The 21,801-nt window shown below is 54.2% G+C and overlaps 2 protein-coding genes and 2 gene segments (V, D, J or C); all 4 read left to right on the top strand.

Moving 5' to 3' along the window:
• LOC116498355 (M1-specific T cell receptor alpha chain-like) overlaps positions 1 to 21,801 on the top strand; it is a 318,814-nt gene that overhangs the window by 184,091 nt on the left and 112,922 nt on the right. The gene's annotated exons all lie outside the window — the stretch shown is intronic.
• LOC116498345 (M1-specific T cell receptor alpha chain-like) overlaps positions 1 to 21,801 on the top strand; it is a 234,806-nt gene that overhangs the window by 173,068 nt on the left and 39,937 nt on the right. The gene's annotated exons all lie outside the window — the stretch shown is intronic.
• On the top strand, positions 17,926 to 18,771 carry LOC116498346. The segment is given in 2 exon segments: positions 17,926 to 17,983; positions 18,266 to 18,771. Coding segments are annotated over 2 exon segments (450 nt in total).
• On the top strand, positions 20,410 to 21,673 carry LOC116498356. The segment is given in 2 exon segments: positions 20,410 to 20,547; positions 20,811 to 21,673. Coding segments are annotated over 2 exon segments (471 nt in total).

The raw sequence follows: 21,801 nt of genomic DNA, 5'->3' as shown, positions 1-21,801 counted from the left end.
GTGCATTCTCCAAAACCCCACAACACCTAGGAAAGTCTGTGTTTCTTTTTTGTTAGTTGGTGGAGACATAGCTGTTATTTTGTTGATCACATCCATTGGGATTTGACGACGTCCATCTTGCCATTTTATTCCTAAAAACTGGATCTCCCGTGCAGGTCCTTTGACTTTATTTTGTTTTATGGCAAAACCGGCTTTCAGAAGGATTTGGACTATTTTCTTCCCTTTCTCGAAAACTTCCTCTGCTGTGTCACCCCACACAATAATGTCATCGATGTACTGCAGGTGTTCAGGAGCTTCCCCCTGCTCTAGTGCAGACTGGATCAGCCCATGGCAAATGGTAGGGCTGTGTTTCCACCCCTGGGGCAGCCTATTCCAGGTATATTGGACTCCCCTCCAAGTGAAGGCAAATTGTGGCCTGCACTCTGCTGCTAGAGGGATGGAGAAAAATGCATTAGCGATATCAATTGTGGCGTACCACTTGGCTGCCTTCGATTCAAGTTCATACTGAAGTTCCAGCATGTCCGGCACTGCAGCACTCAGTGGTGGCGTGACTTCGTTCAGGCCGCGATAGTCCACTGTTAGTCTCCACTCGCCATTAGACTTTCGCACTGGCCATATGGGACTATTGAAAGGTGAATGAGTCTTGCTGATCACTCCTTGGCTCTCCAATTGACGAATTAGCTTATGGATGGGAATCAGGGAGTCTCGGTTGGTGCGATATTGCCGCCGGTGCACAGTTGTGGTAGCAATTGGCACTTGCTGTTCTTCGACCCTCAGCAACCCCACAACAGAGGGGTCCTCTGAGAGACCAGGCAAGGTAGATAATTGTTTAATGCCCTCTGTCTCTAAGGCAGCAATACCAAAAGCCCACCGGAACCCTTTTGGGTCCTTGCAGTATCCTCTTCTAAGATAGTCTATGCCAAGGATACATGGAGCATCCGGACCAGTCACAATGCGGTGCTTTTCCCACTCATTCCCAGTCAGACTCACTTCAGCCTCCAATACAGTCAACTGCTGAGATCCCCCTGTCACTCCACAAATATAGATGGGCTCTGGTCCTTTATAGCTCGATGGCATTATAGTACATTGTGCACCGGTGTCTACTAAAGCCTTATACTTCTGTGCGCGTGATGTGCCAGGCCATCGAATCCACACAGTCCAATAAACTCGATTGTCCCTTTCCTCCCCCTGGCTGGAGGCAGGGCCCCCCTAATCCTGGTCAGAATCTTCCTCGTTTCTGTGTTTGAAGGACTGTCTGCTGGAAGTTGGAGCAGCAAACTTTTCGGAGAATCCCTTTTTCCTGATTGTTTTCTTTTGCAACTCACGTACCCGTGCCTCTAGGGTCGCGGTAGATTTTCCATCCCACTTTCTCATGTCCTCTCCATGGTCTCGTAAGTAAAACCACAGGGTGGCACGGGGTGAGTACCCACCATATCGTCTTCCTTGTGTGGGTGAACGCCTACCCCTGACAGCTGAGACACTGCTTTGTACAGGTGCGAAGGAGAATAATCTCTCTTCAAGTTGGTGAACCTTTTCAGAAAGTTTCTCCCAAGTGTTCTCCTTTGGTCGGTGGGCACTGGTTGGTTCAGGTGGGGAGGACAATAGATTCTCTTCAAGTTGGTGAACCTTTTCAGAAAGTTTCTCCACAGCTGAGACGCAGGCCTGTAAGGAAGAGGAGAGACTTTCTTCGTACTGCCGGAGTTGTTTAGCCGCTTCACCCACTGTGGGTTCCTCATCCTCTTTCCAGGCCATTATTGCCAATGAGCTGGCATATGATGATGGTGCACTCCGTACAAACTTCCGCCACATGGGTCGTGTACACTTGACTTCATCTGGATCTGTGGATGTTTGTTTGAGGTCTGGATCCTCATAAATCACTTCCCGTACGGCTAATTCCCTCAGGTACTGGATTCCCTTCTCCATAGTGGTCCACTTGCCTGGTAGACATAAAATATCTTCCTTGAAGGGATACCTTTCCCTCACAGCTGAGAGGAGACGCCTCCAGAGGCTGGTGGGTCGTGCTCCATCTGCAATTGCTTTGTCAATGCCGGCGTCTCGAGCAAGGGATCCCAGCCGCTTGGCTTCCCTGCCGTCTAATTCCACACAATTGGCTCCAGAGTCCCAGCACCGGAGCAGCCAGGTGACAAGCTGCTCACCTATACAGCGACCAAAATCTTTTCGCACATCTCGTAGCTCGCGCTCGTTTAGGCTTCGGGTAGTTACTGTTGCTCTTTCGGCATCCTCATCTTCCTCCTCCTGAATCCTTGACGGCCCAGCATCGTCATCATCTTCGTCATCTCTATACTTAGTTTTGGCAGAAGCCTTACCTGGATTGGCAGAAGACTCTCTGCGTTCTAAACGACTTGAATTTCTATACCATATTTTCACCTTCTCTACAGGGGCAGCTTGCACTGCTACTGCTCGTTTCTCTGACTTTGTTACAGGGTCTGCCACAGGGGTTGGAATGCCCTCTGCAGGGTCAACTTGCACTGCTACAGCTCGTTTCTCTGACACGGCCACAGGAGCTGGAGCGGCTACAGGAGCTGGAGTTGGAGCTGGAGCAGTTGCAGGAGCTGGGACTGGAGCAGCAGTAGGAGCTGGAGCTGGAGCGGCTTCAGGAGCTGGAGCTGGAGCGACTTCAGGAGCTGGGACTGGAGCAGTTGCAGGAACTGGGACTGGAGTAGCGGCCGGAGCTGGAACTGGAGCGACTGCAGGAACTGGGACTGGAGCAGCTGCAGGAGCTGGAGCTGGAGCGGCTTCAGGAGCTGGAGCTGGAGCAGCTTCAGGAGCTGGGACTGGAGCAGTTGCAGGAACTGCGACTGGAGTAGCGGCCGGAGCTGGAACTGGAGCGACTGCAGGAACTGGGACTGGGGCGGCTTCAGGAGCTGGGACTGGAGCGGCTGCAGGAGCTGGGACTGGAGCGGCTGCAGGAGCTGGGACTGGAGCGGCTGCAGGAGTTGGGACTGGAGCGGCTGCAGGAGCTGGGACTGGAGCATCTGCAGAAGCTGGGACTGGAGCGGCTGCAGAGTCCACCGTAGGGGTCACAGTGGCCGTTGGATCTGTCACGGGACTTGGAGTGGCCGCAGGGTCTGTCACTAAGTTGATAGCAGTATCCATGGCAGCTCGATAGGCATGAGCCAGGCCCCAGCACGTTACAATGATTTGTGTTACTTTGGAACTTCCCGAATCGCGACACCTTTTATTCAAGCATTCTGCCAGTTTTTGAGGATTTTGCACTTGTTCAGGGGTGAATTTCCAAAACACTGGGGGTGCCAACTGGTCTAGATGCCTGCCCATATCCTCCCATACTCCCTGCCACCCACAACTATACTGCCTCCGGGCAGATCTCCGGATGAGCTTCCTAAGTAGTTGTTTAACTTTAAGCAGAACCTGAAGTGCATTCAGGAGGCAGAACAACAGGACTATGCTGGTCTGAGTATCCCAAGGATATTCAATATCTTGGAGAGCTATTGTAATAAACTCGGAGGATAAGAGGGTGGTGAAGGAGGAAGGGAGAGTGATCAAGGAGGGTACAGGGGTGGTGAAGGAGAAAGGGAGAGTGATCAAGTAAGAAAAATTATCTTCCCCTTTCCCCTCCACAGATTGACTCCCTAATGAAAAAAGGCAACAGATACAATTGCTAATAGTTTCCAAAATACAGTTTCCAAAGTATAGAATCGAAGATGTTACTGAGTACAAATACCAGGTTAGAGTCATGGCCAGATATTTCATCATCTCATAAGCCACTGATACAACACACAGTACCATAATGGTCTGAAACCAGGGCCCGGAGAGGATAAACAACATGACAGAGAGCACATACGGAAAATAACGTGCTATAATACTCAATTTGGAAAACAGGCGCAGCACAGTTGAGATTAAAGCAATCAGCATTATGACAAGTGACTATTAAGCAGGTCTAATACTTATACCAATTTTAGTTTAACACACTCTGGTCAGATCTGCCGTTATCTCAACCTTTCGTGCCCCACGTTGGGCGCCAAAAAGACTGTCGTGGTTTAACCCGGCTGGCAGCTAAACACCACGCAGCCGTTCGCTCACCCTCCCCCCTCCCTCTCTGGGACGGGGGAGAGAAATGGAAAGTGAAGCCCGTGAGTTGAGATAAAGACAGTTTAATAAGACAGGAAAATAATAATAATAATAATAATAATGATGATACAATGGTGATAATACGAAAGTAATAATAGTATGTACAAACAAGTGATGCACAATGCAATTGCTCACCACCCGCTGACCGATGCCCAGCCTAACCCCGAGCAGTCCGGCCCCCTCCCCCCGGCTAGCCACCCCTATATATTGTTTAGCATGACGTCAGATGGTATGGAATACCCCTTTGGCTAGTTTGGGTCACCTGTCCTGGGTCTGTCCCCTCCCAGCTCTTACTGCACCCCCCAGCCTGCCCGTTGGCAGGACAGAGCAAAGGCTGAGATGTCCTTGGCTTAGTATAAGCACTGCTCTGCAACAATTAAAGCATCGGGGTGTTATCAGCACTCTTCTCATTCTAAGCCAAAACACAGCATTCCACCAGCTACTAGGAAGAAAATTAATTCTGTGCTAACTGAAACCAGGACAATCCCCACGATCCCCGATGACCACCACCAGAATACACTACACAAGCGCAGATGGGAGGAGTTTATGGAAATGACTCGTTGGAACTAGTTTTAATAGGAAGCGGGGACAGGTTATGAATTCGTATGGGCGTATTGTGAAACTTCATGCATAGGTAACTCTTTACTGCATATAAGCAAAGCAAGTTGCGGTGTCAGGTGAGCACGTTTCTGACAGGACTACCCCCCGTGCTGCCCAGCGCTGAATAAACATACCTACATTACAATCTTACTGATTGTGGAGTCAGTTTTGTTCAAGTCAAGGGCAGGGCCAGGAGGCTCCCTCCCTGCCTCCGGCTGCCGGGGCGCCGCGCTCCTCCGCTGCCCGCCGAGCTGCCCCGCGCCCCGCCCCGCGGCCGCCTCCTCGTCCGCCGAAGGGGCCGCGGCCCCGCGGGGGGCGGTGTGGGCCGGGCCTGGGCGGGCGGAGCGGTGGGCGCTGCCCCGGCGAGGGCCCGACTTGTGGTGCGGGCAGGAGCGGCCCGAGCTTGGCCCCGCTCTGCTCCTGTCCGCCTCCCGCCGGGCGCGGCAGGGCCCGATGGCGGGCGGGCTGGGGCCGCGGCTGCTGGCCTTGGCCTTGGCCTTGGGGCCGGCAGGTGAGCGGCGGGCGGGGAGGGCAGATTGGTAGGGGTCCGTGTCCAGTGTGTGCGGGAGAGGGAGGCTGTCGCGATCGGGAAGGCTTTGGGAGCAGCCCCGTCTGAGCCCCGAGGAGGGCAGTCGGGGCAGTGCCCCTGGCCAATGGCCTTTGTTCTGAGCAAGGGGTTTGTTCAATCAGGCTGTGCTGGGAGCAAACATGCAGCTGGGAAACATTGTACTGTCTGGTTCCATGCACTGTCTTTCCACAGGGGTGTGGGCGCAGCCAAGGGTTGTGGAGTCTGGCGGAGGTCTTCGAGCACCTGGGGACTCTGTACTCCTCTCCTGCCAGGGATATGCTTTGACTTTGATCAACTATTATTTTTGGTGGTACCGTCAGGCACCCAGTGGCCGTCTTGAGTGCCTCTCTTACATCAGCTATGATTCTTCAGACATTCATTACCTGCCAGGGATAAAAGGTAGAGCCACGACCTCCCGCAATAATTCCCGGTCTGTGGCATTTCTGCTTTTGCATGGCCTGCACCCCCAGGACTCAGCCCACTATTTCTGCGTGGTTCGCACAGCAGCAGGAAATCCAGCCAGACTTAAACATAAACCTGCTCCCAAGCTACATTGCCTTCACCAAGTCAGGGTCTTTCTTGGGAACAAGCGAGTTAGTGGCTAAGGCTATGCCAGGCTGGGGTTGCTGGGGCTTCTGGTTAGCATCCTCTTCTGTCCATGAGCACAAACTGCCCCCCTCCCTTTGCTCTCTTTCTGCAGGGGTGTGGGCACAGTGGAAGTTGGTGGAGTCTGGTGGAGGTCTGCAAGCAGCCGGGAACTCTGTGCACCTCTCCTGCCAGGGATCAGGCTTCAACTTCAGAAGTTACCATGTGCTGTGGTACCGCCAGGCACCTTTTGGCAGGATTGAGTGGGTGTCCTTCATCAATGCATTTGGTAATACAAAAGACTACGGCAAAGCGGTGGAGGGCCGAGCCAATGTCTCCCGGGACAATTCCCAGTCCAAAGCTTATTTGTCACTTCAAGTCCTGTTGTCCCAGGACTCAGCCCGCTACTTCTCTGCTGTTCACACAAGGACAGGAAATTCAGCTGAGCTTTAGCAGAAACCTCCTCCCCTTGCCTTTCCTATGTGCATTGCTGCCACAGAGAACAAGGAGGGGCAACAGAACCATATTTCCTTGCTGAAGAGGGCAGAGAACTGCCTTCAGCTCAGCACTTTCCCACGTTGCCCATCAGGGCACATAATAGCAGCAGTGTCAGGGGAAAATGACCAGGTCAGCTGGAGTGCATCAAGAAGAGCTGCACAGGCTTCCTCATGAGAGGAAGTGCCGAGTGCTGCTCTTGGGTGCTAACAACCCCATTCTGTGGGATTGACGGACGTAACAGTCCCATTCAGGCTTGGGGAAGAGTGGATGGAAAATGTCCTGACAGATAAGGGCCTGAAGATTTTGTTTGACAACCAGTTGATCATGAGCCAGCAGTGTGTCCTGTGGCCAAGAAGGCCAATGGCATCCTGACCTGCATCAGAAACAGTGTGGCCATCAGGACTAGGGAAGTGCTTGTCCTGCTTAAGCCCCATTTTGATGATTTTGTGAATCCTCCCAGCCACATCACCCCATGCCTTTTGCTCAGCGGCTGCATCAGTCACTCCCTCACAGGGCTGCTGGCTCCTCTCTCCCTCCACCGTAGTTCCTGCTCTACAGCCCTCCACTGGAAGTCCACCTATTGGCAACAAACACTTTGCTCCCCTTCATGTCCTGGTTGTTTCTCTATTTCCCTCTCCCTGATAGTAGTGTCAGTGCTCAGGCTGTGATGGGAGCAAGAGATCCTGAGGACGGGTGCTTGCAGCTGCAGGATGGCAGAGATGAGGCTCTCACTGCCGGCTCATGTGGGCACAGCAGGTAGCGAGCAGCCGAGCAGCTTTTCCGTGTGGCTCCGGAACGGCACTGCCGGGTCCCTCCTGCTGGGCTGCGGGGGGCTCAAGGCTTGAGGCTGGGGCAGCGCCGGGAGGGCAGGGCCAGGAGGCTCCCTCCTTGCCTCCGGCTGCTGGGGCGCTGCGCTCCTCCGCTGCCCGCCGAGCTGCCCCGCGCCCCGCCCCGCGGTCGCCTCCTCCTCCGCCGAAGGGGCCGCGGCGCCCTGCTTCCCAGGATGTGGTTGTATGTTGCTCGTTGATGAGAAGTAGAGAGTAACTGCTTTTCTCTCTCTGTGCTTCTGTACTGCGTTTTCCTTTTTTTTTTTTTTTTTTTTTTTTTTTCTTCTTCTTCCTTTTCCCTTTAATTAAATCATCCTCATCTAAGACCTTGAGCCCTTTGTGTCGTTTTTTCTCCCCCTTTTTCTCTGAGGAGGGGAAGTGAGAGAGCGGCTGTGGTGGAACTCGGCTGTCCACCCAAGTAAAACGACCACAGAAGGATATTGAGTTGCTTGAGTATGTGCAAAGAGCAAGAAAGCTGGTGAGGGGACTAGAAAGCAAGTGGTCTCATCAGCAGCCGAGGGAACTGTTTTTTTTAGTGTAGAGAAAAGTAGGCTGAGGGGAGACCTGATCATTCTCTGCAGCTGTCTGAGAGAAGGTTGCAGCAAGGAGGTGTCGTTCTCCATGTTTCTATGATTCCATGGTTAAACACTGGACAGGTTTTCCCTCTGATCCTGAATGGGAGTATTTTCTTGTGCAGAAGAGATGAACTGCTGAATTTGTTTGCTGTGGAAGAACCACTGGTTTCTCGGGAGTTCAACGAGTCTGAGTGAGTTAGAGATGATTTATCATGTGTCTCGCCAGGTAATCAGTTCCGAGGCAGTCATGATCTGCAGAAGAGACAGGGATCACAGCAGACAGGCATTTTTCTGCATGGAGGCCACTCAGTTTTCTGCAGGAGTCCTCTCAGGGCAGCCAGGCAGGACCCGTCAGCCCTCATGAGGATGGCTGATGAGGCTTAATCAGAGCCAGAAGCACCCCGTGTGATAGAAAGGCAGCCCCTGGGGAGCATTAGCAACCATCAGCCTGGCGACCAAGGCAGGCAAACAGGGCATGGTGTATCAGTTTGCACAGCAGGGTGAGCAAGGAGGGCGAAGTATCCCTCCCCACTCAGGCCACCGGCTCACCTACCAGCTACCTCCCAGACAGCAAACCCAGCCATGGTCACCACCAGGCGGCAAGCGCTTGCCAATGCACTCATCAAAAAGACTGGCAACTCAGACCGAGTGCCTGCCCAAAGCTGCGGCTTTTCAGGTCTTTGGCTACAGGGAGTGCCTGAGCCTGATGCTGCCAATGGAGGGTGACAGAGATATTGCCTGCTTGAGGTTCGAGGAGGTGGGGATTCTGATCATCCTGGTGGCAGAGCTTCAGGAGAAGGTGCATAGATTAAGGCCTATCAGGGAGTGTGAGCAGGAGTTGGACTGGTGGAGCAACTCCCTGCCATGTGTCAGAGAAAGACACCGGGATGACAGATGAACAAGTGGGGAAGAAGACTGGCGTGGCTGTACAGGGAACTTTTGCTGAGTGCCTGGGAGAAAAAGAGACTTTATGTTCAGCGGAAGAAGGGGCAGGCAACTCACAGAGAGTACAAGGAAGTTGGCAGCATACGCAGAGAAAAAATCAGGAAGGCCAAAGTCCAATACGAGCTCTACCTGGCAACTATGGTTAAATATAACTTTTTTTTTTTTTTTTTTTTTTTTTTTTTAATAAATATATTAACAGCAGGATGAGGGCCAAGGAGAATCTCCATTCTTTACTGGAGACGGGGAACATGACTACCAAGGACAAGGAAAAGGCTGATGTTCTTAATGCCTTCTTTACATCTGTCTTTACTAGCCAGACCATGTATCCTCAGGGTATTCAGCCTTCTGATCTGGAAGTCTGCGATGGGGAGCAGAAGAAACCTCCCTACAGTTCAGGTGGAAACAATTAGAGACCTTTTGCTCTACCTGGACTGTCACAAGTCCATGGGGCCAGATGGGATCCACCTGATGGGGGAAGGGAAGGGAAGGGAAGGGAAGGGAAGGGAAGGGAAGGGAAGGGAAGGGAAGGGAAGGGAAGGGAAGGGAAAAGGTTTTTTTCCTCTACTGCAGCTAGACAGGTATTTACAGTCATTTCATTCTTTAAGGTCTTCCTCCAGATAAAAGGTGTGTGAATTGACATTTTCATCCACATCCTGTGAGAAACCCCTGTAGTACTGGTTTCCCCCTGGAATCTACACTGGTTTAAATCACATCTCCCTCCTTTGCACTTAGCATCAGGGGCATCATGGCATCACTGGCACCATGTCGAACTTGCACGACACTGGGGTGTGTGGCAGCACCTGAGAAGCGATGCTGCGGGCCGACATCATGGCTGACCCGAAGGCCGGGACGTTTCTGCTGGGCTGCGCGGGGCTCGAGGCTCGAGGCCGGGGCAGCGCCGGGAGGGCAGGGCCAGGAGGCTCCCTCCCTGCCTCCGGCTGCCGGGGCGCCGCGCTCCTCCGCTCCCTCACAGGGCTGCCCCGCGCCCCGCCCCGCGGCCGCCTCCTCCGCCGAAGGGGCCGCGGCCCCGCGGGGGGCGGTGTGGGCCGGGCCTGGGCGGGCGGAGCGGTGGGCGCTGCCCCGGCGAGGGCCCGACTTGTGGTGCGGGCAGGAGCGGCCCGAGCTTGGCCCCGCTCTGCTCCTGTCCGCCTCCCGCCGGGCGCGGCAGGGCCCGATGGCGGGCGGGCTGGGGCCGCGGCTGCTGGCCTTGGCCTTGGCCTTGGGGCCGGCAGGTGAGCGGCGGGCGGGGAGGGCAGCGGGGCTGGGGCCGTGTCCGGTGTGTGCGGGAGAGGGAGGCTGTCGCGGTCGGGGAGGCTTTGAGAACAACTCCGTGTGAGCCCCGAGGAGGGCAGTCGGGGCAGTGCTCCTGGCGAGGGGCTTTCTTGCGCATTAGGGTGTTGGCGACTGTGCCTGTGCTGGCCTGGGGTTGTTGGTCCTTCTGGTTAGCATCCTCTTCTTTCTGTGTGCACACACTACCCCACTCCATGTGCTCTGCTGCAGGTGTGTGGGCTCAGTGGAAGTTGGTGGAGTCTGGTGGAGGTCTACAGACACCTGGAGACTCTGTGCTGCTCTCCTGCAAGGGATCCGGATTCAGATTCCAAGATCATTCTGTCTGGTGGTACCGTCAAGCACCTGGTGGAAGCCTCGAATGGGTGTCCTACATTAAATTTGATGTTAGAACAACAAAATATGGCAAATCAGTGGAGGGCCGAGTCACAGCCTCCAAGGACAATTCCCAGTCCAAAGCTTATCTGTCCCTGCGTGCCCTTCTACCCCAGGACTCAGCCCACTACTTCTGTGCAGTTCCCACAGGGACAGGAAACCCAGCTGAGCTTAAACACAAACCTGCACCCAGGGTCCTTTTCCTTTTCTACATGTATTGCTGCCACAGAGAACTTCAGAGAAATTCAGCTGAGCTTTAGCAGAAACCTCCTCCCCTTGCCTTTCCTATGTGCATTGCTGCCACAAAGAACAAGGAGGGGCAACAGAACCATATTTCCTTGCTGAAGAGGGCAGAGAACTGCCTTCAGCTCAGCCCTTTCCCACTTTGCCCATCGGGGCACATGGGATCAACAGCAGTGTCAGGGGCAAATGGCCTGGTCAGCTGGAGTGCAGCAAGAAGAGCTGCACAGGCTTCCTCATGAGAGGAAGTGCCGAGTGCTGTTCTTGAGTCCTAACAACCCCATTCAGTAGGATTTTTGGGAATAACAATCTCATTCAGTCTTGTGGAAGATTGGATGGAAAGTGTCCTGACAGAAAAGGAGGACCTGAGGGTTTTGTCTGACAGCCAGCTGAACAAGAGCCAGCAGTGTGCCCCTGTGGCCAAGAAGGCCAATGGCATCCTGACCTGAATCAGAAACAGTGTGGCCATCAGGACTAGAGAAGTGCTTGTCCTGCTTAAGCTCAATTTTGATGACTTTGTGAATTCTCCCTATTACATCATCCCACGCCTTTTGCTCAGCAGCTGCATCAGTCACTCCCTCACAGGGCTTCTGGTTATTCTCTCCTTTCCCCCCTTCTTTATAGTTTAACATCCTCCTCAGGAGGTCTGTCATCTCCTCAGTAGGAACGTCTTTGCCACGCTGTGTGAGACTGGGGTAGCGTGAGGAGGCTAGGGCCTGAAGCCTCTGGCTGCTGGGGTAACATGTTCCTCTCCAACCTGCTGCCTGCTCCATGCCCACCTCCTTCTCCACCAAACAGGTCACAGGCCTGTGGGAAGCAGGATGGACACTAAGTGGTATGTTATTTTTTATCCTATGCATGACGGGATTTGTTAGGTAAGGTTGATGGTTGGACTTGATGATCTTACAGGTCTTCTCTAGCCTTAATGATTCTATGGTTCTGTGATTTCCATGCATGTCACTAGCTGGGGATGCAGGCTGATTGTGAATGACTATAGCATCTCATGACACCAGCATGCACACAGGTCCAAATTCCTGCGTGATACACCAGTAGAGGGGTGTCCAGGGATTCTTTCAGACTGTGTGACTACTCAAGCAATCCCTCATTACAAGTCAGCCATATCCTGGTTTTGGCCAGGATAGAGTTATTTTTCCATCCAAACATCTGGTAGGGAGTCGTGTTTTGGACCTATGATGAGAATAATGTCGATAACACACTGATGTTGTAGTTGTTGCAGAGCATTCATTAAAAGAAAGAAAGAAAGAAAGGAGTGGTTTTGTTGGTTTTGTTGCTGTTGTTGTTGTGTTTTTGTTTTTGTTTTTGTTTTTGTTTTTTTTTAGTTCTGTACAGCTTCTGGAGAGATATTTACAATTCATGCATTTTTTAAGGCCTTACTCTAAATAAGACACGTGCATGAGGCAACCATCCAATATCAGTTTCTCCCGGAATGCACTGAAAATATGTGAGACAGACCAGGTTGAATTGTGACTTTTCTCCTAGTTAGCCTTAGTGGAATCCCTTCTGATGTGTGGGTTGTTGGTCCACCGGGCAGCTGACGGTGAGGCCAGGGCCTGGAGGCTCCCTCCCTGCCTCCGGCTGCCGGGGCGCCGCGCTCCTCCGCTGCCCGCCGAGCTGCCCCGCGCCCCGCCCCGCGGCCGCCTCCTCGTCCGCCGAAGGGGCCGCGGCCCCGCGGGGGGCGGTGTGGGCCGGGCCTGGGCGGGCGGAGCGGTGGGCGCTGCCCCGGCGAGGGCCCGACTTGTGGTGCGGGCAGGAGCGGCCCGAGCTTGGCCCCGCTCTGCTCCTGTCCGCCTCCCGCCGGAGGGATTTGTTAGGTAAGGTTGATTGTGGACTTGATGATTTTACAGGTCTTTTCTAGCCTTAATAATTCTACAGTTCTGTGATTTCCATGCATGTCACCAGCTGGGGATGCAGGTTAATTGTCAATGACTATAGCATCTCATGATACCAGCAGGCACACAGGTCCACATTCCTCTTGGTCTCTCAAGAACAAACATTCCTTTTCCTACACCTTATGGAAGGCTGCCATGTGTTGATGTGCCACCTCCTCCTGGGACAGTTTCTAGGTGTTGAAATAGATTGTCCTTCATGCCCTGCATCCACAGGACTCCACTTGCTACTTCTGTGCTGCCCCTATGGGGACAGAAAGCTGAGGTGTTCCCTGACATGAACCTCCTACTGGGTCTTCTCACCCTCTCCATGTTCACTCACATGTCCCAGCAAAGGGGCCAGCAAGGACGTGGGCTGGGACAGACTGCAGCTTTGGCCTGTGCTGCCAGAGCATGATGCACCAGTAGAGGGGAGTCCGGGGATTCTCTCAGGTAGTGGGACTACTCAAGAAATCCCTCATTACAAGTGAGCCAGAATGCTGGTTTTGTCTAGGATAGAGTTAATTTTCCTCCAAGTGTCTGGTAGGGTGCTGTGTTCTGTACTTAGCATGAAAATAATGTTGATAACACACTGATGTTATAATTGCTGCAGAGCAGTGCTTACACTAAGCCAAGTACTTTTCAGCTTCTCACGCTCTCCTGCCAGTGGCCAGGGTGGGGATGCAGCAGGAGCTGTGATGGGACAGAACCAGGAGAGCTGACCCGAACTAGCCAAAGGGATATTCCTTACCACAGGACATTCCACTGACCAATTAATATGGGGTGGCTGATGGGGATGGGGACACTGGCTGCTCATGGATAGGGCATCAGTCAGCGGGTGGTGTGCAATTGCATTCTGCATCACTTATTTTGTATGTACTATTAATAGTAGTACTGGCATCGTCATCATCATTATTGTTATTATTATCTTCCCTTTTCTATTCCATTAAACGGTCTCCAGGTCCACCCACAAGCTTTCAGTTTAATTTTTTTTTTTTTTGATTTTATCCCGCATCCCAGAGAGGGAAGAATGAGTGTGATTGAATGGCTATGTTTTTACATCTGCAGTGTTCTAGTATGTTCTATTTACAATTTACTGATTCTTTAAGGCCTTAATATAAATAACACATGCATGAGTTACCCTTCCAGTATCACAGAATCACAGAATTTCTAGGTTGGAAGAGACCTCAAGATCATTGAGTCCAACCTCTGACCTAACGCTAGCAGTCCCCACTAAACCATATCCCTAAGCTCTACATCTAAACGTCTTTTGAAGACTTCCAGGGATGGTGACTCCACCACTTCCCTGGGCAGCCTGTTCCAATGCCTCACAACCCTTTCAGTAAAGAAGTTCTTCCTAAGATCCAACCTAAAACTCCCCTGGCTCAATTTAAGCCCATTCCCCCTCGTCCTGTCACCAGGCACGTGGGAGAACAGGCCAACCCCCACCTCGCTACAGCCTCCCTTGAGATACCTATAAAGAGCGATTAGGTCGCCCCTGAGCCTCCTCTTCTCCAGGCTGAACAAGCCCAGCTCCCTCAGCCGCTCCTCGTATCACTATCCCCTGGAACGTGCTCAAAATGCTCAAGATGCACCAGGTTGAATTGTGACTTTCCTGCCATTTAGCCTCATGGGCATCCCTTCTGATGAGTGGGTTGTTGGTCCACAGGCCAGCTGATGGTGAGTCTGAGTCTGCACTGAGAGCATGTGGCTCCTCTGCTTTCTCCTGCTCCGTATGCCCATCACTTTAAATCCAATTGAAATCATATTGAGCTTGTACTCAGCTTATGTTCCAATTAGTTGCTAGCACACTTCGTCATCTGGGAGTTTGTACAATACTTGCATTCTTCTGCTCCCCTTTCTCTCTGTTTGCAGGAGACTGTGGTGTCCCTGCTGGTTCAGTAAGATGTATTGGAGCTCGGGGGTGAAACCAGCAGGCGTCGTGTCCTGTCATGGTGCAGCATTGGTCAAGCTGCACAGTTTCATGACTTAAGCCATGATGTACCCATGAAGTCTGTGCTTTGAGGACACTGCAAATGGAGTTCCCTCATGAAAAGCCTTTCCATCCTTAGCCCTAACTTTGCCTATGACTCTTGGAGAGGTACCCCAGCATGCCTTCTACTTAGAAAGGGCTTGAGGATTTCTCCTTGATGGTGCCTTGTAGGACCTTCTGAGCTACATGCAAGTGCTGAAGGTGGTTCTGCTTAAGCCCCCTTTTGTGGGTGTTGTGAAGCCTCCCTGCCACATCACCCCATGCTCTTTACTCAGCACCTGTGTTAGTCACTTCCTCACAGGGCTTCTGGCTTCTCTCTCTCTCCACCGTAGTTCCTGCTCTACAGCCCTCTACTGGAGGTCCACCTATCGGTAACAAACACTTTGCTCTACTTCATGCCCTGGCTGTCTCCCTCTATCTCCTTCCCTGACAGTAATGTCAGTGCTCAGGCTGTGATGGGAGCAAGAGCTCCTGAGCACGGGAGCTTCCAGCTGCAGGATGGCAGAGATGAGGCTCTCACTGGTGGCTCCCATGGCCACAGCAGGCAGCGAGCGGCCGAGCAGCTTTTCCGTGTGGCTCCGGCGTGGCACTGCCGGGCTGCTCGAGGCTCGAGGCCGGGGCAGCGCCGGGAAGGCAGGGCCAGGAGGCTCCCTCCCTGCCTCCGGCTGCCGGGGCGCCGCGCTCCTCCGCTCCCTCACAGGGCTGCCCCGCGCCCCGCCCCGCGGCCGCCTCCTCGTCCGCCGAAGGGGCCGCGGCCCCGCGGGGGGCGGTGTGGGCCGGGCCTGGGCGGGCGGAGCGGTGGGCGCTGCCCCGGCGAGGGCCCGACTTGTGGTGCGGGCAGGAGCGGCCCGAGCTTGGCCCCGCTCTGCTCCTGTCCGCCTCCCGCCGGGCGCGGCAGGGCCCGATGGCGGGCGGGCTGGGGCCGCGGCTGCTGGCCTTGGCCTTGGCCTTGGGGCCGGCAGGTGAGCGGCGGGCGGGGAGGGCAGATTGGTAGGGGAGGCGAGGGCAGCGGGGCGGGTCCGGTGTGTGCGGGAGAGGGAGGCTGTAGGGGTCGGGGAGGCTTTGGGAGCAGCCTTGTCTGAGCCCCGAGGAGGGCAGTTGGGGCAGTGCCCCTGGAGACGGGCTTTCTAGGGAGCACCGGGGTCGGTCACTCAGGTTGTGCTGTGCTGTAGTCGCAGGAGCTTCTAGAAAACATCCTTCCTGTCCATGGGCACACACTGCCCCACTCCCTGTGCTCTCCTTCTGCAGGCGTTTGGACTCAGTTGAGTCTGGTGGAGTCTGGTGGAGGTCAGCGAGCACCTGGAGACTCCGTGCATTTCTCCTGCCATGGATCTGGATTCACCTTTGGAAATTATCATGTCTATTGGTACCGTCAGGCACCCGCTGGAAGTCTAGAGTGGGTGTCCTACATCAACTATCAGGGTAGAATAACAAAATATGGCAAAGCAGTGGAGGGCCGAGCCACAGCCTCCCGGGACAATTCCCAGTCCAAGTCTTCTCTGTCCCTGAGCTCCCTGGTACCCCAGGACTCTGCTCACTACTTCTGTGCAGTTCGCACAGGGACAGGAAACCCAGCTGAGCTTTAACACAAACCTGCTCCCAGGGTCCCTTCCCTTTTCTACATGTGTTGCTCCCACCAAGAGCTGGGAGGAGAAGCAGAACCATATTGTTCTCAACCCTTTCCCACTTTGCCTGTCCGGGCACATGGGATCAACAGCAGTGTCAGGGGCAAAAGGCCAGGTCAGCTGGAGTACAGCAAGAAGAACTGCACAGGCTTCCTCAAGAGAGGAAGTGCTGAGTGTTACTCTTGGGCCCAAACAACCCCGTTCTGTGGGATTGATGGATGTAACAATCCCATTCAGGCTTGTGGAAGAGTGAATGGAAAGTGTCTTGGCCAAAGAGGTCCTGAGGGTTTTGTTTGACAGCCAGATGAACATGAGCCAGAAGTGTGCCCGTGCGGCCAAGAAGGCCAATCTCATCAGAAACAGTGAGGCCATCAGGAGTTGGGAAGTAATGATCCTTTGGTATGTGGCTCTGGTGACAACACATCTCTGATACTGTGTTCATTTTGGTCCCCTCACTACAAGGAGGTGTGCTGGGTCTGGCTGGCATGCTAACTCTCCCTGCAGCAGCCCATACAGTGCTGTGCCCTGCACTTGTAGCCAGAAGAGCACTGGTGTCACACCAGCATTTCGTTTATTGTTGCCCACTACTGGCACAGCATCAGGACTCCCTCCAACCCCCCAAGAGCCATCAGACTGGGGGTGTGTAAGTGATTGGGAGGGGACATCACTGGGGCAGCTGACCTAAATCGACCAAAGGGCTATTGCATGCCATATGATGTCACTCTGAGCAAAAAATGTGGGAAAGGTGAAGGAGAGGTGGGGGGCCTCGTTGTGGAAGGGTGTGTTCTCCCAAACAACCACTATGTGTATTGAGGCCGCGCTTCCCAGGATGTGGCTGAATGTTGCTCGTTGATGGGAAGTAGAGAGTAACTGCTTTTCTCTCTCTGTGCTTCCGTGCAGCCTTTGCCTCTTATTTTTTTCCCCCTTCTTATTTTTGCATTTACTTATATCATCCTTATGTCAAATCTTGAGCCCTTTGTGTTGTTTGTTGTCCCCATTTTTCTTTGAGGAGGGGGAGTGAGAGAGTGGCTGTGGTGGAACTCGGCTGTCCACCCAAGTAAAACGACCACAGAAGGATATTGAGTTGCTTGAGTATGTGCAAAGAGCAAGAAAGCTGGTGAGGGGACTAGAAAGCAAGTGTTCTCATCAGCAGCCGAGGGAACTGTTTTTTTTAGTGTAGAGAAAAGCAGGCTGAGGGGAGACCCGATCATTCTCTGCAGCTGTCTGAGAGAAGGTTGCAGCAAGGAGGTGTCGTTCTCCATGTTTCTATGATTCCATGGTTAAACACTGGACAGCTTTTCCCTCTGATCCTAAATGGGACTATTTTCTTGTGCAGAAGAGATGAACTGCTGAATTTATTTGCTGTGGAGGAACCTCTACTTTCCCGGGAGGTCGATGAGTCTGAGTGAGTTAGAGATGATTTATCGTGTGTCTCGCCAGGCGATCGATTCTGAGGCAGTTGTGTTCTGCAGCGGAGCAGGGGATTGCGGCTTGCAGGTGGATTTCTTCATGGAGGCCACTCGGTTTTCCGCATCCAGGCTGCTCGGGTCATTCGAGGGAACGACCAGGCTCGTGCCGGGGCGCCGCGCTCCTCCGCTCCCTCACAGGGCTGCCCCGCGCCCCGCCCCGCGGCCGCCTCCTCGTCCGCCGAAGGGGCCGCGGCCCCGCGGGGGGCGGTGTGGGCCGGGCCTGGGCGGGCGGAGCGGTGGGCGCTGCCCCGGCGAGGGCCCGACTTGTGGTGCGGGCAGGAGCGGCCCGAGCTTGGCCCCGCTCTGCTCCTGTCCCCCTCCCGCCGGGCGCGGCAGGGCCCGATGACGGGCGGGCTGGGGCCGCGGCTGCTGGCCTTGGCCTTGGCCTTGGGGCCGGCAGGTGAGCGGCGGGCGGGGAGGGCAGATTGGTAGGGGAGGCGAGGGCAGCGGGGCGGGTCCGGTGTGTGCGGGAGAGGGAGGCTGTCGCGGTCGGGGAGGCTTTGGGAGCAGCCTTGTCTGAGCCCCGAGGAGGGCAGTTGGGGCAGTGCCCCTGGCGAGCGGCTTTCTCAAGAGTAAGGGGGTTAGCGGCTGAGGCTGTGCTGGTCTGGGGTTGGTGGGCCTTCTGGTTAGCATCCTTTTCTTTCTGTGTTCTCACTGCCTCACTCCATGTGGTCTCCTACAGGCGTGTGGGCACAGTGGAGGTTGGTGGTGTCTGGTGGAGGTCTGCGAGCACCTGGAGACTCCATGCAGCTCTCCTGCCAGGGATCTGGATTTACCTTTGGAAGTTATCTTGTCTTCTGGTACCGTCAGGCACCCGGTGGCAGTCTAGAGTGGGTGTCCTACATCAACTATCAGGGTGGAATTAAAAAATATGGCAAAGCAGTGGAGGGCCGAGCCAGTGTCTCCCGGGACAATTCCCAGTCCAAGTCCTCTCTGTCCCTGCCTGCCTTAGTACCCCAGGACTCAGCCCACTACTTCTGTGCAGTTCGCACAGGGACAGGAAACCCAGCTGAGCTTAAACACAAACCTGCTCCCAGGGTCCCTTCCCTTTTCTACATATATTGCTGCCACTGAGAACTGGGAGGTGCAGTAGAACCATATTCACATGCTGAAGAGGGCAGAGAATTGCCTTCAGATCAGCCCTTTCCCACTTTGCCTGTCGGGGCACATGGGATCAACAGCAGTGTCAGGGGCAAAAGGCCAGGTCAGCTGGAGTGCATCAAGGAGAGCTGCACAGGCTTCCTCATGAGAGGAAGTGCTGAGTGCTGCTCTTGGGTGCTAACAACCTCATTATATGAGATTGATGGAAGTAACAATGCCATTCAGGCTTGTGGAAGAGTGAATGGAAAGTGTCTTGTCCGAAGAGTACCTGCAAGAGCGCATTGCTTTTTGTTTGACAGTCAGCTGAACACGATCCAGTGGTGTGCCCCTGTTGCCATAAAGGCCAATCTCATCAGAAACAGTGAGGCCATCAGGAGTTGGGAAGTAATGGTCCTTTGGTATGTGGCTCTGGTGACAACACATCTCTGATATTGTGTTCATTCTGGTCCCCTCACTACAAGGAGGTGTGCTGGGTCTGGCTGGCATGCTAACTCTCCCTGCAGCAGCCCATACAGTGCTGTGCCCTGCACTTGTAGCCAGAAGAGCACTGGTGTCACACCAGCATTTCGTTTATTGCTGCCCACTACTGGCACAGCATCAGGACTCTCTCCAACCCCCCAAGAGCCATCAGACTGGGGGTGTGTAAGTGATGGGGAGGGGACATCACTGGGGCAGCTGACCTAAATCGACCAAAGGGCTATTGCATGCCATATGATGTCACTCTGAGCAATAAATGTGGGAAAGGTGAAGGGGAGGTGGGGGGCCTCGTTGTGGAAGGGTGTGTTCTCCCAAACAACCACTATGTGTATTGAGGTCCCGCTTCCCAGGATGTGGCTGAACACTGCTTGTTGATTGTAACTATGGTAACTTTTTTTTTTCTTTTCTTTTTCTTTTTTTTTTTTTTTTTTTTTTTTTTCATTTTCATTTTCCCTTTACTTATATCATCCTTAGGTCAAACCTTGAGCCCTTTGTGTTGTTTGTTCTCCCCATTTTTCTTTGAGGAGGGGGAGTGAGAGAGCGGCTGTGGTGGAACTCGGCTGTCCACCCAAGTAAAACGACCACAGAAGGATATTGAGTTGCTTGAGTATGTGCAAAGAGCAAGAAAGCTGGTGAGGGGACTAGAAAGCAAGTGTTCTCATCAGCAGCCGAGGGAACTGTTTTTTTTTTAGTGTAGAGAAAAGCAGGCTGAGGGGAGACCCGATCATTCTCTGCAGCTGTCTGAGAGAAGGTTGCAGCAAGGAGGTGTCGTTCTCCATGTTTCTATGATTCCATGGTTAAACACTGGACAGCTTTTCCCTCTGATCCTAAATGGGACTATTTTCTTGTGCAGAAGAGATGAACTGCTGAATTTATTTGCTGTGGAGGAACCTCTACTTTCCCGGGAGGTCGATGAGTCTGAGTGAGTTAGAGATGATTTATCGTGTGTCTCGCCAGGCGATCGATTCTGAGGCAGTTGTGTTCTGCAGCGGAGCAGGGGATTGCGGCTTGCAGGTGGATTTCTTCATGGAGGCCACTCGGTTTTCCGCATCCAGGCTGCTCGGGTCGTCCGAGGGAACGACCAGGCTCGTGCCGGGGCGCCGCGCTCCTCCGCTCCCTCACAGGGCTGCCCCGCGCCCCGCCCCGCGGCCGCCTCCTCGTCCGCCGAAGGGGCCGCGGCCCCGCGGGGGGCGGTGTGGGCCGGGCCTGGGCGGGCGGAGCGGTGGGCGCTGCCCCGGCGAGGGCCCGACTTGTGGTGCGGGCAGGAGCGGCCCGAGCTTGGCCCCGCTCTGCTCCTGTCCGCCTCCCGCCGGGCGCGGCAGGGCCCGATGGCGGGCGGGCTGGGGCCGCGGCTGCTGGCCTTGGCCTTGGCCTTGGGGCCGGCAGGTGAGCGGCGGGCGGGGAGGGCAGATTGGTAGGGGTCCGTGTCCGGTGTGTGCGGGAGAGGGAGGCTGTCAGGGACGCTTAGAGAAGAACTCCGTGTGAGTCCCGAGGAGGGCAGTCGGGGCAGTGCACCTGCCGAGTGGCTTTCTTGCATGTTAGTGGGTTGGCGACTGAGGCTTTGCTGGTCTGGGGTTGGTGGGCCTTCTGGTTAGCATCCTCTTCTTTCTGTGCGCACACACTGCCCTACTCCATGTGCTCTGCTGCAGGTGTGTGGGCTCAGTGGAGGTTGGTGGAGTCTGGCGGAGGTGTGAAAACACCTGGGAACTCCGTGAAGCTCTCCTGCCAGGGATCCGGATTCACCTTCAGTTCATTTGCTATATGGTGGTACCGACAGGCACCTGGTGGCAGTCCCAAGTGGGTGTCTTACATCGGCGGGCTATCTGGTGCTACAAGGCAATACGGGGCTGCAGTACAAGGTCGAGCCACAGCCTCCCGGGACAATTCACGGGCCGAATCATCTCTGTCCCTCCAGCATCTGCATGTGGGGGACTCAGCCCGCTATTTCTGTGCTGTTCGCACAAGGACAGGAAATCCATCAGAGCTTAAACAAAAATCCCTTTGCAGGGCGTGGCCAGGACTGTGCGAGCTGCAGAGCTCATCTGGGTTGTGTCCGCTGTAGGCTGCTCCCAGGGAGCAAGGTTGCATCACTGTATGCCACAGATGGCCCTGTCCTTTCTGCCAAGAGCTCCTTTCTCTTAACACTACGTTCTTTCTCTGAAGTCCCCAAAACCCATAATGTAATCTGAGGAGGATGTTTAGCATATTTCTGGTCACCAAACCAGCTTGCATAGTTTAGCTGCCTTCAGCCCCTCTCTGCCTGCCTTTGGTCTCCTTCTTCACTTGGGCTTTAGAAAAGATGTTGCCTATTTCCATTGTTACTTCCCTCCGTGACCCGTCCCTGTGCCATTTTCATGAGCTGGAAAAGGAAAAGCAGTTGTGTGAAGAGCTGTGCTGTGACTCCAGTTGTGTTTCAGGGCAGTAAGATCCAAGCAATGAAGTCTGCATTGCGGGGCTGAGCACAGTACACAGAGACCCTGCAATGCACTTATACGTCCAGCATTTTTTACATTTACATGGCCTGTCACCAGCAGCATTGCAGTTGTCAGTACTTGCTCCAGACAAGGGCCAAGGAGGCTACTACAGCCCTAGGCCTGTACAGTTGCTGCAGAGAATGGGATTGCTGAATCTCCTGCAGTG

Source organism: Aythya fuligula, chromosome 24 (assembly GCF_009819795.1).
Source record: "Aythya fuligula isolate bAytFul2 chromosome 24, bAytFul2.pri, whole genome shotgun sequence".
Classification (NCBI taxonomy): domain Eukaryota; kingdom Metazoa; phylum Chordata; class Aves; order Anseriformes; family Anatidae; genus Aythya; species Aythya fuligula.
Note: the sequence above shows the minus strand (reverse complement) of the source record. Positions and strands in the feature narration are given on the sequence as shown.